Below are 22317 nucleotides of genomic sequence, written 5' to 3'. Positions count from 1 at the left end.
ATGCACGAGTGCAGGTTGGATTAATCCAAGTTCTCCGAAGAAACAGAACCATAAGGATGTGTATGTAGACAGAAGCAGACTTATTATAAGGAGTTTGCTCACATGATTATGGGGGCTGACAAGTTCCAGGACCTGCAGGGAGAGTCGGCAAGCAAGAGACCCAGGAGACACAAAAGTCCAGAGGGCTCAAAGCCTTTGGAAGAGCCTCTGTTTGAGTTTGAGTCTGAAGGCAGAAAAAAGTCAATGTTCCACTTCAAAGACAGGAAGGATTCTCTTTTACTTGTGGGAGGGTCAGATTTTTTTGTTGTATTGAGTCTTTCAACTGATTGGATGTGGCCTACCCACATTGGAGAGGGCGGATGTGCTTTGCTCGTCTACCATTTAAATGTTAACCTCATCCAAATACACCTTCATAGAAACACCCAGAATAATGCTTGACCTAATATTTGGGCACCTATGGCCCAGTCAGGTTGACACATAAAATGAACCTTCACGTGGGTTATCACCATGTGGTATCACCTACTTTCTAACCTTTTCCTGGGTTAATTTCCCACCCTCATAGACCTACTTACCTTCCAACTGACTCTCAGGTGATGAGGTTCTTCAGCTCAATGCCTTTCAGTCATTCCTTCTTGTCTTACGGACAGTTGCAATCGCAGCTAATAGTCACAATTAACATTGAACACTTAGTATCTGCCAGATGTTGTCTTGAGTGCTTTACCTATATTATCTATTTTAACCTTCACACACACACACACACACACACACAACCCCAGGAAGTGGAGACTACTCTTATTCTCATTTTTCAAATGAAGGAATTAGAGCTGAGAGAGAATAAATCACTTGCCCCAGTTTTCACAATGGATGTGCAGAATAACATTAGCACCCATAGCCCATAGTCTTTTAAAATATCTTTGACCTCTTCTTTCCCTCCAATTCTTCATATTTTCCTTTAAATATTGCAAGCCTACATCATTTCTTTTCATATCCCATGATCTTAAACTACTGCCTGCTAAAACACCATGTGATAAAAGCAGTAGGTGCATATAAGATATGGTGTGAGAATAAAGCAAAGGGCACCCACATCTCTGATGATGCATTAGGAAAGCATCACAGAGGTGGGACAGCTAAACTGGCTCTTGAGGTTGGATTGGGGTGGCATACCTTTAAGTTGAAGGGATGCATGCACGAAGGACAGAGGCCTACGGAACACAGCAAGTTCAGATCGCTGCAAGGGACTTGGCCTCACTTTTGTCAAAGTGCCGAGAGGGAAGGGCTAAGAGCAGGTAAGCAAGAACGAGATCACTGTGAGTTTAGACTGTATTGTCCAGTTTCAGAAGGAGAGAGATGTGATCTGTGGCAGTTCTGGGGATTCCTCCAGAGCAGGCAGCGGGTTAAAGGGTGAGTTGGAGGGGAGTACATTAGACATAGGAAGATGGTTGAGGGACATAAAATACAGTCACCTCTCTGGTTCAGCTTTAAAGAAAAGCATATTTCGGCAATGCAGGATGTTGTGTGTTGTGTGACATGCTCGGACAGATAGATTAGGAATATACATAGTGGGCAGTAATCCATGGTGCCCTCCATTTCAACTTACATTAACATAATTTAGCAAAGTCTGATGGGTTATGTGAATTCATTATTTCACTCAAAAACATGTAGAGTGCCTGCTTTTCCAGAAATTATTTTATTTTATTTTATTTTATTTTATTTCATTTTATTTTATTAAGTTTATTTATTTTGAGAGACAGATGACGCAGGGGAGGGGCAGAGAGAAAGGGAAACAGAGAATCTCAAGCAGGTTGCATGCTGTCAGCACAGAGCCCAACACAGGGCTTGAACTCGTGAACCACGAGATCATGCCCCAAGCCAAGACCAAGAGTGGAATGCTTAACCATCTGAGCCATCCAGGCTTCTCTCTAGGCATTTTTTTAAAAGCCAGGGACACAGAGAGGAACCCAAAACTTCCCTACTCTCACAAAGCTACAATGCAATGGGACAACACTAAAAAAATGTAAGTTCACAACTGAAATATAATTTCAGGTGGAGTTAAGTACTATAAAGAAGAGTGAGTTGGGGGTAAGTGAAGTGAGTTTGCAGGCAGGGTGGGTGCTAGGTGACTGTTTTAGACAGGGTGGTCAGGAAAGGGTACTCGAGGAGGTGACATTCGTGCAGAGAACTGAATGGAGTAAGGGAGTGAGCCAGGAAAGACCTGGGAGAACCTTCTAGGCAATGGGAACAGCACATGAAAAGTCCCTGAGGCAGGAGTGAAGTTGGTGTGTTCACAGAAGAGCAAAAGGCCAGGGTGGCTGGAGTAAATGAGGGGCGAGTACAAGGAGATGAAATCAGAGAGAGAGACAGCCCAGGGCATGCAGGCCCTGGGAAGGAGAATAAGATAGTGATGACCAGACTGAAAATAGGAGTCCCACAGTGTAGGGAAGCTTCTGAGCAAGGACCTATTTCCTCTGAGCAGATCTCATGGGGAGGGATAAGGATATAAACAGAAAGATGAAACGTTAGGGTGTAAAATGAATTGATCAGAATCATGCTCAGAATCCTGATTTACAAAATGACCCAACTCACGTTGGTCCTGATTTATTTGTGTTCACGTTGAAAGTGAAATAGAGATTAGAATTCCTCCAAGCTGTACTCTTTATACAGTTATGTTCTTCTTCTCTTTAGAGAGGAATCGACAAGGAATTTTATCTACTATTTACAGTCTTTGATGAGAATCTGAGCAGGTATCTTGATGAAAACATTCAGAGGTTTACATGGCGTCCCTTCAGTGTTGACAAAGAAGACAAAGATTTTGTGAAGTCCAACCGAATGCATGGTATGAAAAGTGTCCTTCTCTTCTCTAAGGATTTGAAGTGAAAATATTTGGAATGTTTTAACTATCTTGATTTTGGTTTCTTGGACATTGTTCTTGGTCAAGAGTAAATTGTTTCATGACTTCATCTCACAAGGTCTGGTGAAACCTCCTACCTCCCGGGGACGTTGTGCAACCTAATTAATACTTCTGAAATACTTCATCAGCTTTAGATGAAGCAACACAAAATATGAACCAGCAAAGACTGCAGTACTTTATAAATGTAGAAAATGACTGACAAAATGCCCTCCCTTGGGTTCATAATAACATCATTGAGGCTAATGATCCAAGTGATAATTGGAGATAATCATTAAACAACAAAGTGTCTCTTATCAAGTTGCATGAAGAACTGTCTAAACTGATAATGTGTAAAATACTAGCGAATTCCCACCCCAGATCTTATTTAAAAGGAATTACTTAATTCTCCTCTCTTTCTTATATCAGTTGTAACAGTGGCAAACCACCTCATAATTGGCGTGACTAACACAGGAGTCTTGTTAGTTTTAGGCACACTACCCTAGATGGCAGAATAGTGAGCGAGAGCCCAATCCCAAATAACTATGAGAGCGTGCAGTCAAAAAGGAGCTGAAAGCAAGCATTGTAAGATAACACGTGCTAAATTGCTTGTTTTAGGACCAAGGACAACATCTATTTATTGTTTTCAAAACATTATAGGAGAATAACAAAATAGACCCTAATCTCCTTTCCCTACAAGGAGGTCAAGAAAGTCCAAGGTTCCAAGTGACCCACAGCAACCAGCTCACAGACTCCTATGGTCCTGGATACTCCATGCCAACAGTCTCCTCTTGGACCAATGGAAAGCATAGAGTAACGCATTTTCAATACCATTTTCTACAAAATGTTTGTTATAACTGAATCATGAAATTTGTTTCCCACCCTCCTAGCAGCCAAAAAATAAAAATAAAAAAGAAGAAGAAGAAAGTAGAATGAGGAAACATAACAATTCCTTAGTGGAGAAGCTAAGTCGCAAAAGAAACTTATCCTAAGAGAGGCCCTTAGGATAAAGGATAAAGAGAAAAGATAAAACAACCCAACAGACCACATCACATCCAGCTCCATCCTGATTTGGCAATGTAATATACACTTTCATATTTTCGACATGGAGAGTACGTCATCTTTAAAACAAAATGCAAGGAAAACAATGTATTTTAATTTAAATTTTACATTAATTATGAATTAAATTCTATCTCCAGTCTTGCTTGCATGGAGTATGAGAGAAAATGACGGCAACAATACCAAAGAAAAAGTGCCTCTCGTGTTACCCAGTGCCTTGCATTACACCTATTATGTGGTCTATATGAAAAGATGTGGACCTCCTTTCCTAGAGGGCATCCTCAACGGCTTGTGAGCTATCCTTGGGGGTCTTTTCTGATGAAAAAGAGGCATACCTACAGTAGTTCTTGGGTTAGTCAACAAATATCATCTGGGTTAGGGGACAAGTCTACACGAGAAGGCAGAACAGTATAACTTCTTTACCAGACCTTACCATGGGCTTTGACTACCTTTATCTGACACTATAACCAGCAATGACATCATTCTTTCAATAAATTTTTAGAGTACTGTTAAACAAGCAAACAAACAAAGGTGTTTGTTGAATGCATGAATGAATGTTCCAGAAAGAGAGAATTTAAACTAGAGTTCCAAGGCAAGAGAAGATTCTCTATGGGCCAGTCAAGGACTAAATCATTAGTACCCCAATTTACAATATCACTTTAACATTCAATAGGCAGGATTTACATAATTTATTTGCAAAGGTATTATCAAAGATTTTTTTTCAGAAAATGCAATGTTCTCAAAGCATCCTTCTTAGATTTTCTGCTAATAATCTCAGATATTTGAGTAAAATTACCAAGCACCATTGGTTCTGCAGACACAGAAATAAAAAGCAATTTTATCTGGCAATGGGATTATAACAGAAGGTCACTTATGTGCGTGATAGTTGTTCTTTCCTACTATGGGCATTTAGTAAGAAGTGGGAGAGGATAGAATCTTTATCTCTCTACAGGGCATCACGCATAAGACATGTGTAGTCACCCTTAAACAATGCTATTCAGTTAATGCATTCATCCCACACAGAGTGGGGTTCATCCCACACAGATGTGGTTTCTAAATTCTTTTCAAGACACTGCTCCAGGGAGCCACTATCAATGGATTGAGGTTGATATAAAAGAGAAAAACACTTTTCATTTCTGGAGATTCAGAAGATCTTCATATCTAAGTAACCATTATTCAAAGTTCCTTCAGTTATTTTGCTGAGGCAGGGAAATAAAACTTACCAAAAGGCAAAATTATTTAATCAAAGGCTAGCCTCTTATAGACTTAGCGTCCTTCTCCCTCCCCCCCTCAAAACAATCCCTCTTCACTGACCAGACGTGCAAATACAATGTCAATCAATTGCAAATCTTTCAAATGACGCCAGTTCCATGAAATCAGTAATGAGATGTCTGATAACTTCTGGAATCAAATGTAAATCCATTGGTAAATGAAGATCTGATGAAATTAAGTGAATTAATGACCGAAGAAGAGACACTTAAGGGAGATAACAGAATAAGAACCTCAAAAGAAAGTGATTTTCAAATCACGAGCTTTGGGGAAAATGGCGAAGTCCATAAATATTTTCACAAGGATGATGCTCTTTATAATCTGCAAAACTAAAATGTGAAATGAAGGATATTGTATTACGCTGTCAAACAATTTTGTCAGAAAAACTTATGCCAGAAAACAACCTGATTTATTCCTTATTGATTCTTAGGGTTTGTGCCCTTGTTGTACATTGTTATACATAATATTTTCACAATTTTAGTATATTTTCATTATTCATTGTTCCTCTTAGTCTCCATTTTGGATTGAGTCACTGTGTGACTTTTCTCTAGTGTGTTTACTCTCTGGTAGTAAGGATCTTCTGTAAATAGTTTGAACTTGAGCAATTGAACAGACTGCCCCCACACACTGATAATCTTGTACTAAAATGGTGTGTTTTCTGTATCTATAAAATCGTACTGGGCTCTGACTATCTTTTTCCTTTCATTTAGCTATTAATGGCTATATGTATGGCAACCAGCCAGGCCTAAGCATGTGCAAAAAGGATAGAGTTTCCTGGCATATGATTGGAATGGGCACTGACACTGATATGCACGGAGTTTATTTTCAAGGGAACACCATCCACCTACGAGGAACTCATCGTGACACCCTGGCCCTGTTTCCCCATACCTCCACAACGGTGTTCATGCAGCCAGACCATGCAGGTAAACTCGGCAGGGCCACCGCAGGTGACCAAATTACTGTCTTCAGGCGTATACCCTTAGTGTCCTCCCCTGGAATAAACTGGTTGAATTTGGGCACTTCAGAGGATGTAGCAAGACATACAGTCTTGGTTACAATCAGATAATCCTAACTATTTTATTCCAAACACACAGTACAAAGGACAGAGGAGAAGCATCTAAAACGACATAAAGCATCTAAAATGTCACAAAGAAGAAGTCCCCTAAATGACCTTGCCACACAAATCTTAGGAGAATGCTCTTGATTCATTCCTAGGAATGATTCAGCCCCAAGAAAGAGGGTATTTCTTGTTCTCCTAAAGCACAGACATTTTAGTTGCTGCTCTGAAGCATCTACCAGGTATAGACAGCCCAGTGGATGCTTCCAGGTGATAGACATGACCTTCTTTAGAGACTGATAAGTTACTTGGAGACTTCTCCATTTTCATTCTGTTGGGCACCATTAGTTTCCCTGGAGGGTAAGCTGCACTGGGTCAGAAGTCCACCGAGGGCCCATTGAAGGGCCAGTACTCATCCCTTCTCTTAGACATTTCCAAGCTAATTGGATAATTGGGGCATTTTTATAAGAGATTCAGAGCAACACATGGCTCGTTTGAAAAATAAGATAGCCAGTGCCATGGGCATTCAAAATGTTTCTCCAACCCAACTTTTTCATTAGTCTTAAAACGAAACCAATATACTACCCAAGATGAGTACTTGTTGGCTCTGTCTTCTTTATGAATTAGTGTCTACTTTGCTTCGCACTAGAAGTACAGTTTAGATGCCTCTCAGTGTCATTGGTTAAACACTTAGGGCTTGTGCTTCAAAACTTTTGCCCAAGAACTGCCTGAAATTAGGAGTTCCATAACCCGTGCATTATAGACTTTGAGAATTTAACCTTTCTACATTAGTATAATTGATCATAACTATGAATTCGTCTACATTAGTATAATTGATCATAACTATGAATTCATAACTATGAATCACCCAAACCAAGGAATGCCTTGAGCACAATGATTTTTGTTTTTGTTTTTTAAATATGCTCTTCGACACTGAAGATGGGAGAGGAGGGAAACAGCCAGATTTAATCCACAGAAATAGAAACTGGCATTCAAAGCTGCAGTTGGCTGCAATAATTTTAGAGACTTGGTTAATTATTCTAATGCTTTGGTATTACACGTGTGCCCTAGGAGCTTCCAAATTGCTTATGACAATGTTTTCCAGTTTATGTTTCGTGGTGAGTATAAATCTGTGACTGCTTAACAGCTTGGTCATTTGGCCAAAATATGAGTAGACCCTAGGCTTCGACTCAAATTTTTTTGTCTTTGTTCTTTTTTCTAAAAACCACTTTACTGAGATATGACTGATACATAAAAAGTTGTTGATATTTAATATATACAAATCAATGAGTTCGTTAGGCGTCTTGTCATGTGTCTGTTGGCCATCTATATGTCTTCTTTGGAGAAATGTCTATTCATGGACATTTTTTAATTGGATCATTTGTTTTTTGAGTATTGAGTTGTATCAGTTCATTATATTTTCTGGATACTAACCCTTTATTGGATATGCCATTTGCAAATATTTCTCTCATTCAATAGGTTGCCTTTTAGTTTTGTTGATTGCGTCTTTCACTGTGCAGAAACTTTTTATTGTAATGTAGTCCCAATAGTTTATTTTTGCTTTTACTTCCCTTCCCTCAGGAGACATATCTAGAAAAATGTTGCTATGGCCGATGTCAGAAAGATTACTGCCTGTGCTCTCTCTCCAAGAATTCTAATGGGTTCAGGTCTCACATTTAAGCCTTTAATCCATTTTGAATTTATTTTTGTGTATGGTGGAAGACAGTGGCCCAGTTTCATTCTTTTGCATGTAGCTGCACCAGTTTTCCCAACACCATTTGTTGAAGAGACTTTTTCCCATTGTGTATTAATTCCTCCCTTGTTGAGGATTAATTGACATGATTAATTGTTGAGGATAATTGATATAATTGATACAATTAATATAATTGTGGGTTCATTTCTGGGGTTTTCATTCAATTCCATGATCTATGTGTCTCTTTTTATGCCAGTACCATACTGTTTTAATTACTACTGGTTTGTAATACAACTTGAAATCTGGAATTGAGATCCCTCCAGTTTTTTCTTTTTCATGATTGCTTTGGCTTTTTGAGGTCTTTTGCGGTTTCATACAAATTTTAGGATCGTTCGTTCTTGTTTTGTGAAAAATGCTATTGGTATTTTGATGGAGATTACATTAAATGTGTAGATTGCTTTGGGTAGTATAGACATTTTAACAATATTTGTTCTTCCAACCCATGAGCATGGAATGTCTTTTCATCTCTTTGCGTCATCTTGAATTTCTTTCATCACTGTCTTATAGTTTTCAAGTACATGTCTTTCACCTTGTTAGTTAAGTTTAGTTTTAGATAGTTACTGTTTTGGGTGCAATCGTAAATGGGATTGTTTTCTTCATTTCCCTTTCTGCTGCTTCAATATCAGTGTATAGAAATGCAACAGATTTCTTCACATTGATTTTGTATCCTGCGACTTTACTGAATTCATTTATCAGTTCTAGTAGTTTTGGGGGGGAGTCTTTACAGTTTGCAAATTAAAACCACCATGAGATGTCACTTCACACCTGTCAGAATGGCTAAAATCAAAAACATAACAAACAATAAGTGTTGGTGAATGTATGGAGAAAAAGGAACTCTTGTGCACTGATGGTGGAATGCAAACTGGTATAGACACTGTGGAAGACAGTCTGGAGGTTCCTCAAAAAATTAAAGCTAGAACTACTCTATGATCCAGGAATTGCACTACTGGGTGTTTCCCGCCCCCCCCCCCACCACCACAAAACACACAATTCAACGGGATACATGCACCCTGATGTTTATTGCAGCATTATTTACAACAGCCAAACTATGGAAGCAGCCCAGGTGTTTATGAAAAGATGAATATATAAAGAAGATGTGGTATATATGTACAATGGAATATTATTCAGTCATAAAAAGAATGAAATCTTATCATCTGTAACAACAAGGATGGAACTAGACAGTATAAGGCTAAGAGAAACAAGTCAGAGAAAGACAAATACCATCTGATTTCACTCATATGTGGAACTTAAAAAACAGAACAAATAAAGGGGTTCTGGGTGGCTCGGTTAAACGTCTGACTTCGGCTCAAGTCATGATCTCACGGATTGTGAGTTCGAGCCCCGTGTCAGGCTCTGTGCTGACAGCTCAGAGCCTGGAACCTGCTTTGGATTCTGTGTCTCCCTCTCTCTCTGCCCCTCCCCGCTTGTGCTCTGTCTCTCACTATCTCTCAAAAATGAATAAATGTAAAAAAAAATAATAATAATAAAAAAAGAAAACAAATGAGCAAAGGAAATAAAGGAAGAGAGAGAGAGAGAGGGACAAACCAAGAAACAGATTCTTAACTACAGAGAGCAAACTGATGGTTACGAGAGGGGATGAAAAATAAGTAAAATGATAAAAAAATAAAAGAAACATATATTTATGCATAAAAAAAAAACAGATTACTGGGGCGGGAGGTAAGTATATATACATCTGTGAAACCATCGCCACAACCAAGGCCTTCAATTCCTCTTTGTTCTTAGAGAAGATAACTCCTCGGCTAGTGAAGAACATAATGAACCATGAATAGCAGGCTGCCTGCCAAACAACACGTGCAAAGGGAGCTCTTTCCATGTCTACCTTCAGAGCGTCTTCTGTGTGATTCCCCAAAGACCCTTCCTCATGAGGTCCTTGTCAGTGCTGGGGGGCTTGAGTACCCACTGAACCAATGGGTTTTGCTCATCCTCAAGGGGTAATTAGTGAAACTAATCCCTGATCACTCGCCTCTAAGAACAGTGTCTACCAAAGGAAGGGAAGGTTTATTGATGCAGCAATTCCACTGACAGTTAATATCTTCCAATATTTTTGTTTCATGTGATTTTATGGTGAATTCAATTAAGATGTATCTACCTGATGCCAATCTAGAAAATTCAGTTTATAAAGTTACATAATTCTCAGACATGCTTGTTGGCATTATGTAGGGCAATCTGGCCGATTTTTTTTTCTTTTCGTCTGGCATGATGGAGACCTGCCATTGGTCATGAGAACCTCCTTTGCTCAAAGGCCTGACGAAGTAATAATACACCTGGCTTTAATAATAGTACCTTACCTGTATATTGCACTGTATATAGTTTATGAAATATTTTAGGGCATAATACATGATTTCAGAAATGTGCCCCTATTTGAACTTTGTTTAGAATATTAATGATACAGGTTATTAGTTCATTTTAAACTGGACCAGGCTAAGATAATCGTACCCATCAGTGATTTTCCAGGGGCAACTATCTTCTAACAGGTGTATACAATAGGGAAGACCCAGAGAAATCATTTCTCGGTAGCAACTTTGCAAGTTTTAATTTTCCATTACCAATGAATCTCAGATGGTATCTTTCCCCTGGTAAGTAAATATATTCAACGTACTTTATTCCCCCTTGGAGTCTGGCTTTAAAATACCATATAAAATTGACATTTTAAGAATTCACCTTACCATTTATTTATTTGGGAATAAAATGCTGTAGCTGGTGAGCGAACCGAAATCGAAAGCATGGAGCGCCGCACACAACGCCAAGCGATTTCTGTTTCAGGTATTTTCAGGGTGTTTTGCTCCACCTTGCACCACTTCATGAGAGGCATGAATCAGATATATGAGGTCAACAGCTGTGGCAACAAGGACCCTTCTGAGCAGCCGTACGGGATGATAAGAACCTTTTACATCGCCGCTGAAGAGGTAGAATGGGATTATGCCCCTAACAAAAACTGGGAGTTCGAAAAGCAGCACTTGGACGCAGGAGGGGAAAGGTACCACGGGCGAAGCCGTCAAGTCTCTTGGGTGGGATTGCACACACTCGGTAGACGTTTAGCAAATGTGAACACCTAAACACGCCCTGCTTCTGTCTGCACTATTTTGGCAGACAGCGGCTTTTACTAGGGGCACAAAAGAGGAGGGAAGCTGCCAGGGCCTCATCCCGGGAGGGGAGCCTGAAGGAAGTCATTTGCACCCCCATCCCCACCCCCGCAGGCTCCGCGCATCCCCACCCACGGTGCGGTGCCGGTTGCAAGCGTGGCTGTCCCAAGAATGCATGTGCCTTTGAGAGAGCGCCTAGCGTGAAAGAAGGCCTTAGGGAAAGAGGCAGATCCCAGTGATGTGGGACTGTGAAGACGAAATGGTAGGGAGGGAGGGAGGCAGAGGCGGGTGCGCAGTGGGGTGAGCAGATGGGCTGCTCTAGATTGAGGAGCGTGGGGAAAGAGCTTCCATCTGGATGGGGAGTGGGTCGGAGGCATTGCCTTGGCAGAGATCCTGGAATTGGGGGAGGGAGGAGCTGGTCTCTCTACTAGGCCCTGTACCCAGAAGGTCCCCAAGACTGACCCTCCCGTGAGAGCGCTGTCTGCGGAAGCTGAACACCAAAGAGTCGGCAAGGCTGTGAGCCCTGGCCCCCCACCCACCCTAAGTATCCTTCACTTCCCACTGGGATGTACTGGGGTAGAGCCATGCAAGGTATAGAGGCATCTGCTGGGCACTGACCTGCAGACTCCACCCCGAAGTTCATACCCTCCACTAAACAACTTGCTGCTTAGGTTATTTATTCCCTGTCCCCATATACAGACCAGGAGACTCAGGGCACAGAGGTAAGACTAACCCCTAGTCATTGACACTGGAATTGAACAAAGACCAATCTGTGTTCTCACCACCAAGCATGTTAATTTCCATGTCTTTGTTCCTCTTTGTTGTTTATTATCAGACCCCCTCCCCCATACTAATTCTCTTTAGTCGTGTCCCACACAGACTCGTCTATGCCCAAATGTTCCTAATCTTAACATGTCTTTTTTCTCGTCTTACTTGTTGGCCTGTTTTGAGGGTTTAGACACCCGGAAAAGAGAGTGTAACAGCATCACCTCATGGATAAATGAAGAAACAAAATGCCTCTTCCACTTAAAAAAGATTTGCCTCAGGGACAGGGCGGTTTAAAATGTATTCCACGACTCAGCAACCCACTTATTAAACCAGACACTCCTCTCCTGCAAAGCCAGTGCCGCCAATACAAGCTAAAGACTAATACTGGTGCATTGGAAAATGAAATGAACTGTAATTCAGCCTTTTCTAAAGTGATTATTTTTACTAAAAGGCTGCTATAACTGAAGAAATAGTTGTATGATAACTCTGTTGTATGTATATTGTGTGTATAGTCTTAGCCCTTATACTCTTCGTCTTCCATGACTTTCTTGAGACTCAGTGTAATTTGTGTCTTCAGACCCCATCTCTCTGGGCTGGCAGGAAGCTCTAGTCTCAGTCTTCCAGGATTGTCTCCAGGTGACGTAGAGAGATAAAGCGTGCCGGGTGTGTCTGTACCCTGCCCTGCCACTCTGGATATTGCCCATAAATCACTAAAAACAAAGCCGATTGAGAGCATGTTCACATATTCAAAGTACAACAGATCTGTAGATAAAAATTCAGTAGACATTGAAATGACCAGTTCCTGTCGTGGCACGTCTGTGGCACCCCTGCGGATCGAAGCCCAGGGACAAATGTCCTTTCTGCCCCCCAGTAGCTATGCCTCTGCTCGTTGAGCCAAAGCCATGGCATGGAGACACCCAGCTTTCAAACCACCTCTCAGTATGGGTTATCCCCGAGACATTTATTGTCCGGGTTAGACCAGACCCTCTGCCTCAGATGTCTTTCCCAGAGCTTCCTAAGAAAGCACCGAGAAGCCCTCGGGATCCCAGAAAAGCAACCAGTGGGACCATCAGCACAATGCCAGGGTTTGTGCAGTGGGAGAGAATTCGAAAACAGAGATTAAGTTGTTATAGAGAAAAAACCTTGTATTCCCAGTACTCGTGAGCTTGTGGACTGATACGCATTTAATTTAACCACCCTGGGACTTGAGATAGTGACTGCCATTTCTTGAGCACCCACCATATGCCAGGCATTTGCTAGGGTTTTTACAAACCCTATCTGATAAAGACCCTTAGGGTATACTTGACCCATTTGCTCAGCTTTGGCCCAGCATGTCACATGACGTCCCAGCAAGATGGTGATAGAGCATGCGCTTCCCTGGTGCTCAGTATGTGTCTGGCATAGTGCTTTACAGATCCTAACCCATGTAATCCTCACAGCAATCTGGGAGACGGATGCTTTATTATCATCCCACTCCGCAGAAGAGGAAAGCCGAGAAACAGTAAAGCTACGGCTCCAGAGGCATTTCTGTCACTACCACGTGTGTCATTAGGACTTCTGGAAAATAAAAGTAGGAGAAAAATTCTCTTGCCTCGGAAAGCATATGGTCTAGGTCAAAGATATAGGTGCCTTTGTTAAGTACCTGCTGTCTGCTAGGCATTGTACAAAGTACGAGTGAAACAGTGCTGATAAGGGCAGGCCAGGTCCTTCCCCATACAGACTTCATGGTTCGTGGGGCAGACATTAGAACAAGCATCCTGAGTGAGGCAATCACTGTGAGAGGAGAGGTGCAGGGCACAGGGGGAGCTCACGGCAGGCGCACATGGCCCCACCTGGGGGAGAGAGGGAGAGAGGTGGTCAAGGAGGGAGTAGTCTTTGTCCTGGGACTTGAGGAATAGGCCAGTCAAAGAGGAGGCAAGAGTGTTCTTGGCACAAGGAATAACACATGGAAGGCCCGGAGGTGGGGAGGGCATGTGGAGCTCAAGAGAGAATGTTTAGGATGACCAGAGCGTAGAGTGCGTGGGTGCCAGTGACGAGAAACGAGGCCTGAGACGTTGGCAGAGGCAGACAGCAAAGGGATGTGAGAGCTAATTTGAGGAATTTGGCAGTGGGAAGCCATCATCAGGTTTTCCACAAGGACTCACTTGGTGGAATTTTTAGGTTAGGGTCACTCTGCGTGTAGAGTAGAGGATGGAGGGAAGGGGGAAGCGTGGGTGGCAGGGAGAGTGATTAAGAACAACTCCAGTTAATACGGGTAAGTGACCTAGCGGGCTTAGGTTGGAGTGCAGGTAGTTTAATAGAGGGAAATGGAAGGCTGGGAGACATACTCTATTTTGTAGATAAAACTGATAGATTTTTTTCTGTCTTTTTGTGATGATGTATCTTGGTGATGGATTAAATATATGGTTGATCCTCATTGTTTGCAGATTCCATATTTGTAAATTTGCCTAGTTACTGAAATTTATTTGTAACACCCAAACCAATTTTTGTGGTGCTGTTGTGGTCCTTCATAGGTATGCATAAAGCAGCAAAGAGTTTGTGTCTCCCAATGCGCACATTTCCAGCTGAGGTCAAACAAACAAAACATCCCTCTGTCTTCACTGTCTTGTTTCAGCTTTCACACTGTAAACAAGCATCCTCTTTGTGGTATATTTAGTGCCTGTGTGTGTGTGTGTGTGTGTGTGTGTGTGCGCTTTTCGTTGGTGACTTAGCTGTTTAAAATGGCCCCCAGGGTAAGTGCAAGAAGGCTGCAATGTGTCTTACAGAGGAAATACATGTGTTAGATAAGCTGCCTTCAGGTGTGACTTATAGTGCTAGTGGCCATGAGTTCAAAGTTAATGAATCAGCAGTATATATTAAATAAGATGTCTTGAAACAGAAGCACACATAGAACAAGGGTATTTATCAATCTGTTGATGAAAGTATTGGGACCAGAGGTCTGAAGAAACTTTTTTGCCGGCGAGGTGGATTTTCCTCTACCGTTCAAATTCTTCTGGCTGGCCTAAAAATTAAATTGACATGAGACAGATGAACAGGAGAAAATCAAATTTACTTACATAGGGAGAATCCACATAGACATGAGAGATTCCAAAGACAGTGAGGCCAAAGGAGATATATATGTCATTCTGAAGGAAGGAGAAGGAAGTAGGGGTCTGGGACTTCAAAGAGAAGGAAAGCAATTCATAGGAAGATGAAAAAGAGTACATGTTAGGTAAACAAATGTTGATTGGGCCACTCAGAAACAATGGGACAGAGAGAAGAATTTTAACAGGCTTTGCTAAATTCCTCTCTGTCTCCCACCCCTAGTTCGTTTTATAAGATAGTTACCTTCTGTAATAGCCCCTTCCTGGAGGGGGTCCTCTACCTAAATTCTTCTGGGCAGTTAGAGGGAAAGTCAGAGCTTTTTCCTGAATCTTTTGGGTCTTGATTGCTTTCAACTCAACATAATCTACATGCCAAAGTGGCACGTCTTGGGGCAATTCGTTCTGAACACCTGCAAAACATAACCTTATGTTTCCCCTAGGGACAATGGTTTAGTGTTCATTATTTCAGTATTCAAAGTGGCTTTCTAGAACATGACTCCTGTGACTACCAAGAATCAACTATGCCTATACTTGTATATGAGTATGTGCATAATATACAACCCAGAGTCTTTCTTGAGATCTTTAAGGTGGAAAAGTAGAACAAGGTATGGAATGATATAAATGGAATCTGAAGGAATTCAGGGTAATAGAGTGTGAGCATGTGCATGTGTGCATGCACATGCATGCGTGTGAGCTTAGTTAGTCCCAGGAAGAGGAGTACCACCTCAAGGGGCCCTTAGGAGTCTCCAACTAAGGCTGGCCGCAGTCAGCACCCAGCAAAGCTTTGGAACAATGGTTCCCAAGAAGTAAGACCTGGGCCAGTCAGAACCCCCTGCGGTGCTTTCAAATACAGATTCCTGGCTCCACTCCCAGAGAGCCTGGTGCAAAAGTTGAGCTCCACTGGGAGATTCTGATGGCAGCCAGGTGTGGGAAACGGTGCTCCCGAGTACCCCTGAATCACTCAGGAGCACCCAAGGTTTTTCTACCTTCTGACAACTTTAATTTCTGCTGCTTCTGATTTATAGACATGGAGATATATTTATGAACCACACCGAAAACTGGATTGGCTCTCAGTACAAGAAAGTGGTTTACAGAGAATACACCGATGGGGAATTTGTGGAGATCAAGGCCCGGCCGCCACGAGAGAAGCACTTGGAACTGCTGGGTATGACACAGATCGCAGCCATGCGCTGCCAGCCCCAAGGCACGTGACCATGTACACATACGCTGTCACACTTAGACCTGAGAAGGGACAGCAGGGACAGAGTGGCCCGAGTGCATTCACCCAAGTGTGACATCTTCCTGCCCTCCCATTGTCAGGGAGCATGCTCTGTACTCAGCTCATTCAAAGGAGAGTCAACCGGATAACACGCAAACACGAGTCCATATCGTCAGCAGTCTAACCAGCATCTGTTGCCCTGAAATTCCTTTCCCATCCCTCTGCTGAGCCAGGACATTTTAATTGGAATAATGTGATGCCTCAGATGAGCAAGCAGAGTATTTGCATAGCTTCTTCAAGGGCCTGGATCATCTATGCACAGGGCCATACGAACACACCATAAAAACAACTCCAGCAAAGGGCGCCTGGGTGGCTCAGTCATTTGAACGTCTGACTCTTGATCTCAGCTCAGGTCATGATCTCATGGTTTGTGGGATCAAACCCTGCATCAGGCTCTGTGCTGACAGCACGGAGCCTACTTGGGATTCTCTCTCTCCCTCTCTCTTTCTCAAAATAAATAAATAAACATTAAGAAAATAATTCAAGCCAATGAGAAACTCCTTGCATAAGAGGAGTGCTAAGGGTAGAAGGCCTGGTTTGAGCTCAGGAGGCCCTGAATGTGGCCATCTCAGAACCTACTGTGCCTGTCTGATACCCTGGGCTGCCTGACCTGGGGATCAGATAAGCTCTTCCTTCCTGCTTTCCTTCCCCACTTTCACCTGGGAGTCACCAAACCTGACCCCATCATGAATATGAGATCTTTAGGCAGAAGGCTAATCTAGATGGCTTTCTGAAATCGGTTCCCTTTTTTTTTTTTTCTGTTCTCATTTTCATTTTTTTATTTCAAAAAATTTTTAATGTTTATTTTCAAGAGAGAGAGAGAGAGAGAGAAACAGAGCACAAGTGGGTGAAGGGCAGAGAGAGAGGGAGACACAGAATCCAAAGCAGGCTCCAGGCTCCGAGCTCTCAGCACAGGGCCCGACACAGGGCACCTTGAGATCACCACCTGAGCTGAAGTTGGATGCTTAACCAACTGAGCCACCCAAGCACCCCTCTGTTCCCATATTTAAATGCACAAGGTGACTTGTATAAATAATATGAGTTTACACAGTGCTTCTTAATATTAAAAAAGGCACCAGAACAGCTAGCTTGATAAATTATTAGATGCCCCATCCACCTTACCTGCACCCTCCCTGCATTGACATGCAAGCTTATCACACTAAGAGTCAACCCAGTGGGAACATTCCTTCTTTTGAGCTGTGTTTGTCATATGAACTCCAGAAAAAAGGTGCTGGTCCTGCCAAGGGTGGGGTGGTTTGCCCCTCAAAAAGCCCCGGTTTGGGTCTACTCAGTAAAATGACACAAAGGAGGGACTCTGTCAGAGGCAAGCCCAGTGGTACTTCCCCTCAGGAGAGCACAAGACCCATCCACTCATTTTCTGCATTTTCAGGGACAGGCCTGTGCTCCTGAAGTTCCAAAGGGCACAGGGCAGGCAACAGGCACACCTTTGCTCCTTACCACTCCCTGGGACCTATCAGGCCCCGAATCAGAAGACATTCACCCTTACCAGTACAGCAAAGCAGGTGCAATTGAAGTGGCAATGAGTCACAAATAAGGATTTTAGTACATGTGTGCACGTGCACCTATCTGTAACTATGCCCAAGTATGCTGTTTAAAAGCATGCATTCTTTTCTAGCTCTATCATAAAAATAAAAGAGCGTTTTTCCATACACTTCCTGATTCATACTCAGTATTTCCCTCCAAAGATCATAATAGTCCAACAAATTTGATTTAAATTTTTTTTTAAAATTTTTTTAATGTTTTATTATTTATTTTTGAGACAGAGAGAGACAGAGCATGAATGGGGGAGGGTCAGAGAGAGAGGGATACACAGAATCTGAAGCAGGCTCCAGGCTCTGAGCTGTCAGCACAGAGCCTGACGCGGGGCTCGAACTCACAGACCATGAGATCATGACCTGAGCCGAAGTCAGACGCTCAACCAACTGAGCCACCCAGGCGCCCCTTAAATTTTTTTTTAATGTTTATTTATTTTTGAGAGAGAGAGAGAGAGAGAGAGAGAGAGAGAGAGGGAGAGTGCATGAACGGGGGAGGGGCAGAGAGAGAGGGAGACACAGAATCTGAAACAGGCTCCAGGCTCCGAGCTGTCAGCAGAGCCCAATGTGCGGCTTGAACCCACAGACCACGAGATTATGAGCTGAGTGGAAGTTGGAGGCTTAACTGACTGAGTCGTCCAGGCACCCCAGTCCAACAAATTTTAGGCTGATTTAACACTTCAGTGGCCTTTCTCAGAAAAGCAATTGTGACCATCAGTAAAGACTGGATGGGTATATTCAGACTCCCTACCATGGGTGTGTCTTTCTATGATGTGGACTGCCATGGGCACCCAAGAATGCAAATAAATCCCTGAGGGCCATAGGACCAGGTCTAAGGTGACTCCCAAATGGGAGTCTGTTCCATCCTTCTCGAAGCAGTGTCACATGACCCCGGTGTGTCTGGTGCTCTGTCAGGGGGGTGCCTGCACTGAGCAAGCTGCATTTGTGCCACTGTTGAGGCACGGAGAGGTGAGGGGCACCCGGCATGGGCGAGGGCTATCCCACGGTCATGCTGGTCCAGCAGGGTGTGGGCCGATTCCCAGTGGCACACAGGAGGGTTGCTTCTCACAGAAATGTGTGTGCATGAGTGCTGAGGAGCACACATCTCCTCAAGGTATCCAAACGCTGGGACACAGCACTGGACGTGCATTAATGAAATCACTGTATTGATCATAGATCAGCACGTGGATGTTTTAGTTTTGCTCTTGTCTTTCAGATCCCTTTTATACACAATATTTCTTTGGATCCTCATGATGGTGATGATTATTAATGTATCCATTTACCAGCAAATGAGCGATTTCAGACTTACCAAAGGTTACATACAACTGGAAAGCCACCATATCATGTGGATATGGCTTTTCCTGGAGATTATGTCTCAGCAGTAGTAAAATTGGCAGCATTTATTTATTGAGTACTTACTGTGTTTCAGTGCACTGAGATAAGCGCTTTACGTACATTATCTTATTTAATCCTTACGATAGGTGTTATTAAACCCGTTTCGTAGGTGAGGAAATTGAGAGTCAGGCAGGTTACTTGACTTACCCAAGACCTCTCTAATAAGTGAAGGAAGCAGGATTTGAACCCAGGTTGGTCCAATTGCCAAATAGTACTTGAGTATTTAATGTTACGTGTATTGCCCTCCAAAGGAAGTGCACTAATGAAGAAGGTAACCTTTGTTTTATTTGGCCAAATACCATCTACATTTATATTACAACAATGTTGGAAAGAACAACGATAATGCACACAGGCCTGTGTTTTGCCTTTAGGCCCAATGGTTCATGCCGAGGTGGGTGACTCCATCCTGGTCATATTTAAGAACAAAGCTAAGCGGCCCTACTCCATCTCAGCCCATGGTATTGAAGACATGGAGAGTGGGAATCAACTCCAAGTGCCCATCACAAAGCCAGGTAAGTTACACCAGACATCTGCTCCATGCTGATAAGGACACTGGACTCAACTCTCTTCTGATCTTTGAAGGGTCTTGGAAAGTTCATGTTAGTGTCAATATGTTCCAGCCATCACCTAGTCACTCCCAATATGAGATCATCATTCATCTAATGACCAAGTGGTTATGGTGTTTCCAGGGCTCTGTTTGGGACCTAAAAGTGTAGTAAGACATAATAATAGCTAACACGTATTGAATGTTCATCTTTGGCCAGGTGCTGTGCCTTATATATTTTTTAAAAAAACTAATAATCTCATTTTCTAGCAAGGTAGACACTAACATATGTCATGGACTCTGATACCATTGGTTGTAATATCCATCATCATTTTATCTGTTACTAAAAAAAAAGAAAAAACACACTGCCAATTAAACTTTAACGTGCCACTGATTTGAAGATGCATCTTGATTTCAGTTATGTGAGAATGTGAAAAATGCACATTCTATAACTGAGGAAATATGCTATTGTCACGTCCACTTAACAGATGACTAAAACACAGAGGGGTGAGCTTGACCAGGTCATATATTAGTAATGGCAGGACCTCAATCTGTTGGATTTCAGAACCTATGCGCTTAACCATATATTTCTCTTGTGATGCTTAAAATGAGTTTGGAAGAAAAACAAGACAAGCAAGATGAATTATTTCAGTAGTAATGCAGACTATACATAATGAAATTCTAACTGGTAGAGAGTTTCAAGAATGTATCTGGGAGTGTTTATAAAAATTTCAGAGAAGGAAAATCCATGAAGATCGATTGATTGATTCAGAGAAAATAGAGAAAGCCTTATAAAATAGGTAGAACTCCAGTTGAGTTTTAAAATATGCATTGAAGGGAGAGAAGATCTCATAATTAAAAGAACCATACATTTACACAGTTGGAATGTGGTTGTAGTAAATGTTAAGAGCCTCTGTGACCTTCGGTTATGACATTGAGAGCAATCATAGGTGTAATTACAGGGGAATTATATGCCACTTTACTTATGTATATATATGAATAATACTAAATACTATAGTAATTACAATAAAAGTCATATAAGCCTTGGAAAAAATTAAAGATGCATAGAAGGAAGAAAAGAAAACACTCTAATGCATCACCAGAAGACGTTAGCAAGATACTCTTACATGGATGGGGTTGGGGGGAGGAAATCTTCACTGGACACAATCCCAAACTCTCCTGCCTCTCCACACCCCACCCTACTCCCCAATTCAGGAGCCTGTGTTTTACTGCTTTAAGAAGTCTCCATGAATGTTCTAAATGTCTATCTATAGGGAGATACTTAAATTTTGGAATCCCCTTACAGTGAACTATTCAGCCATTAAATGGATGTGAAGGTTTTAATGACATGAGAAAAACCTGTGGTATCATATTAAGCAAAATACAAGTATGGAAAAAAGGTTAAAAAGGAAATAAGCCAAAATGTTAATAATGGTTGTACATTTTGGGTAGTATTTTAAGTAATAGTTAGGGTGATACTCTTCTATTTCTTCACATTGTTTGTACTTTCTTCATTTTCTGTAATGGATGTCTTGCTTTTATGAAGAGGGCAATAGTTTTATTTATTTATTTATTTATTTATTTATCTATCTATGTTAAGTTTATTTATTTTGAGAGAGAGAGAAAGTGCGAATGGGGGAAGGGCAGAGAGAGAGGAGACAGCGATTATCCCAAGCAGTCTCTGAGCTTTCAGCACAGAGCCTGATGTGGCGCTCGAACCCAAGAACTGTGAGATCGTGACCTGAGCTAAAGTCAAATGCCAACTGAGCCACCCAAGCACCCCTGAGGGAAATGGTTTTAAATGGGTCAAAAAAGCAGTGAAAATTACTCATTTTTGATGGTTAAAAGCAACTCAGGAGGGAGGAAGAAAAGTGCCAATCAGGCATGGGTAGGCAGTCTGATAGGGCTGTTGGGCCTGCTGGGTGAGCCCTCACAGGCTGCTGTGCCCTAATGGTGAGGACTAGTAAGGGACATAGCTCTTCTGTGCTGACTAGACTTCTAAGCATCCTTGATGGGGTTATGGGGTTAGAGAGAAGAATGATTAGAACATGGCAGAGAAGCATTTTTCTCACTGAAACTCTGAGGGGAGAATCTCTATAAGGGATCCCTCTCTGATTCTATAAGGATCTCTGACAAGCCTGAAAATCTTGGGAGAGTCCAGAGATTAGGGGTAGGAGCAAGAAACTAATTTGGTGCACGAAATCCAGGCAAATTGGAGAAGAATGGTTATTCTAGGCATGCCTGAGATAAGGAAAGCAAACTAGTGCCTTAAGAAAAGTAAGCAGCCCCCTCTCAGATTTCTCCTCCTCCTTCTTCTTCAAGATGCCACTCAACAAACATGCACAGAACGTCCTCTTTTTGTTTAGAGCTGCACCCCCCACTGGGGCGAACAATGAATCATTCCAACTTTAATAACACCACCCCTTAGCTATTTGCATTTAGGAAGCTAAATATCAGCTGTTTATCTCACAATTAACAAGGCAGGGGGGCTATTATGAAAGGTAATGGAAACCAGACCTAAAATTATATTGCTAACCTACTGGTGTATTTGCAAACACCAGTGTTTAAA

At 42.1% G+C, this 22317-nt stretch overlaps 1 protein-coding gene across 1 annotated transcript in view; it reads left to right on the top strand.

The window, feature by feature from the left end:
- HEPHL1 (hephaestin like 1) overlaps nucleotides 1-22317 on the top strand; it is an 82317-nt gene that overhangs the window by 38161 nt on the left and 21839 nt on the right. The window contains exons 10-14 of the mRNA XM_007079029.3: nucleotides 2683-2833; nucleotides 5923-6135; nucleotides 10807-11020; nucleotides 16003-16142; nucleotides 19576-19716. Coding sequence (XP_007079091.1) covers nucleotides 2683-2833; nucleotides 5923-6135; nucleotides 10807-11020; nucleotides 16003-16142; nucleotides 19576-19716 — 859 coding nt within the window. The remainder of the gene's footprint in view (nucleotides 1-2682; nucleotides 2834-5922; nucleotides 6136-10806; nucleotides 11021-16002; nucleotides 16143-19575; nucleotides 19717-22317) is intronic.

The sequence above is a fragment of the Panthera tigris genome, chromosome D1 (assembly GCF_018350195.1).
Source record: "Panthera tigris isolate Pti1 chromosome D1, P.tigris_Pti1_mat1.1, whole genome shotgun sequence".
Taxonomy (NCBI): Eukaryota; Metazoa; Chordata; class Mammalia; order Carnivora; family Felidae; genus Panthera; species Panthera tigris.
This window is presented reverse-complemented; position numbering and strand designations above follow the sequence as displayed.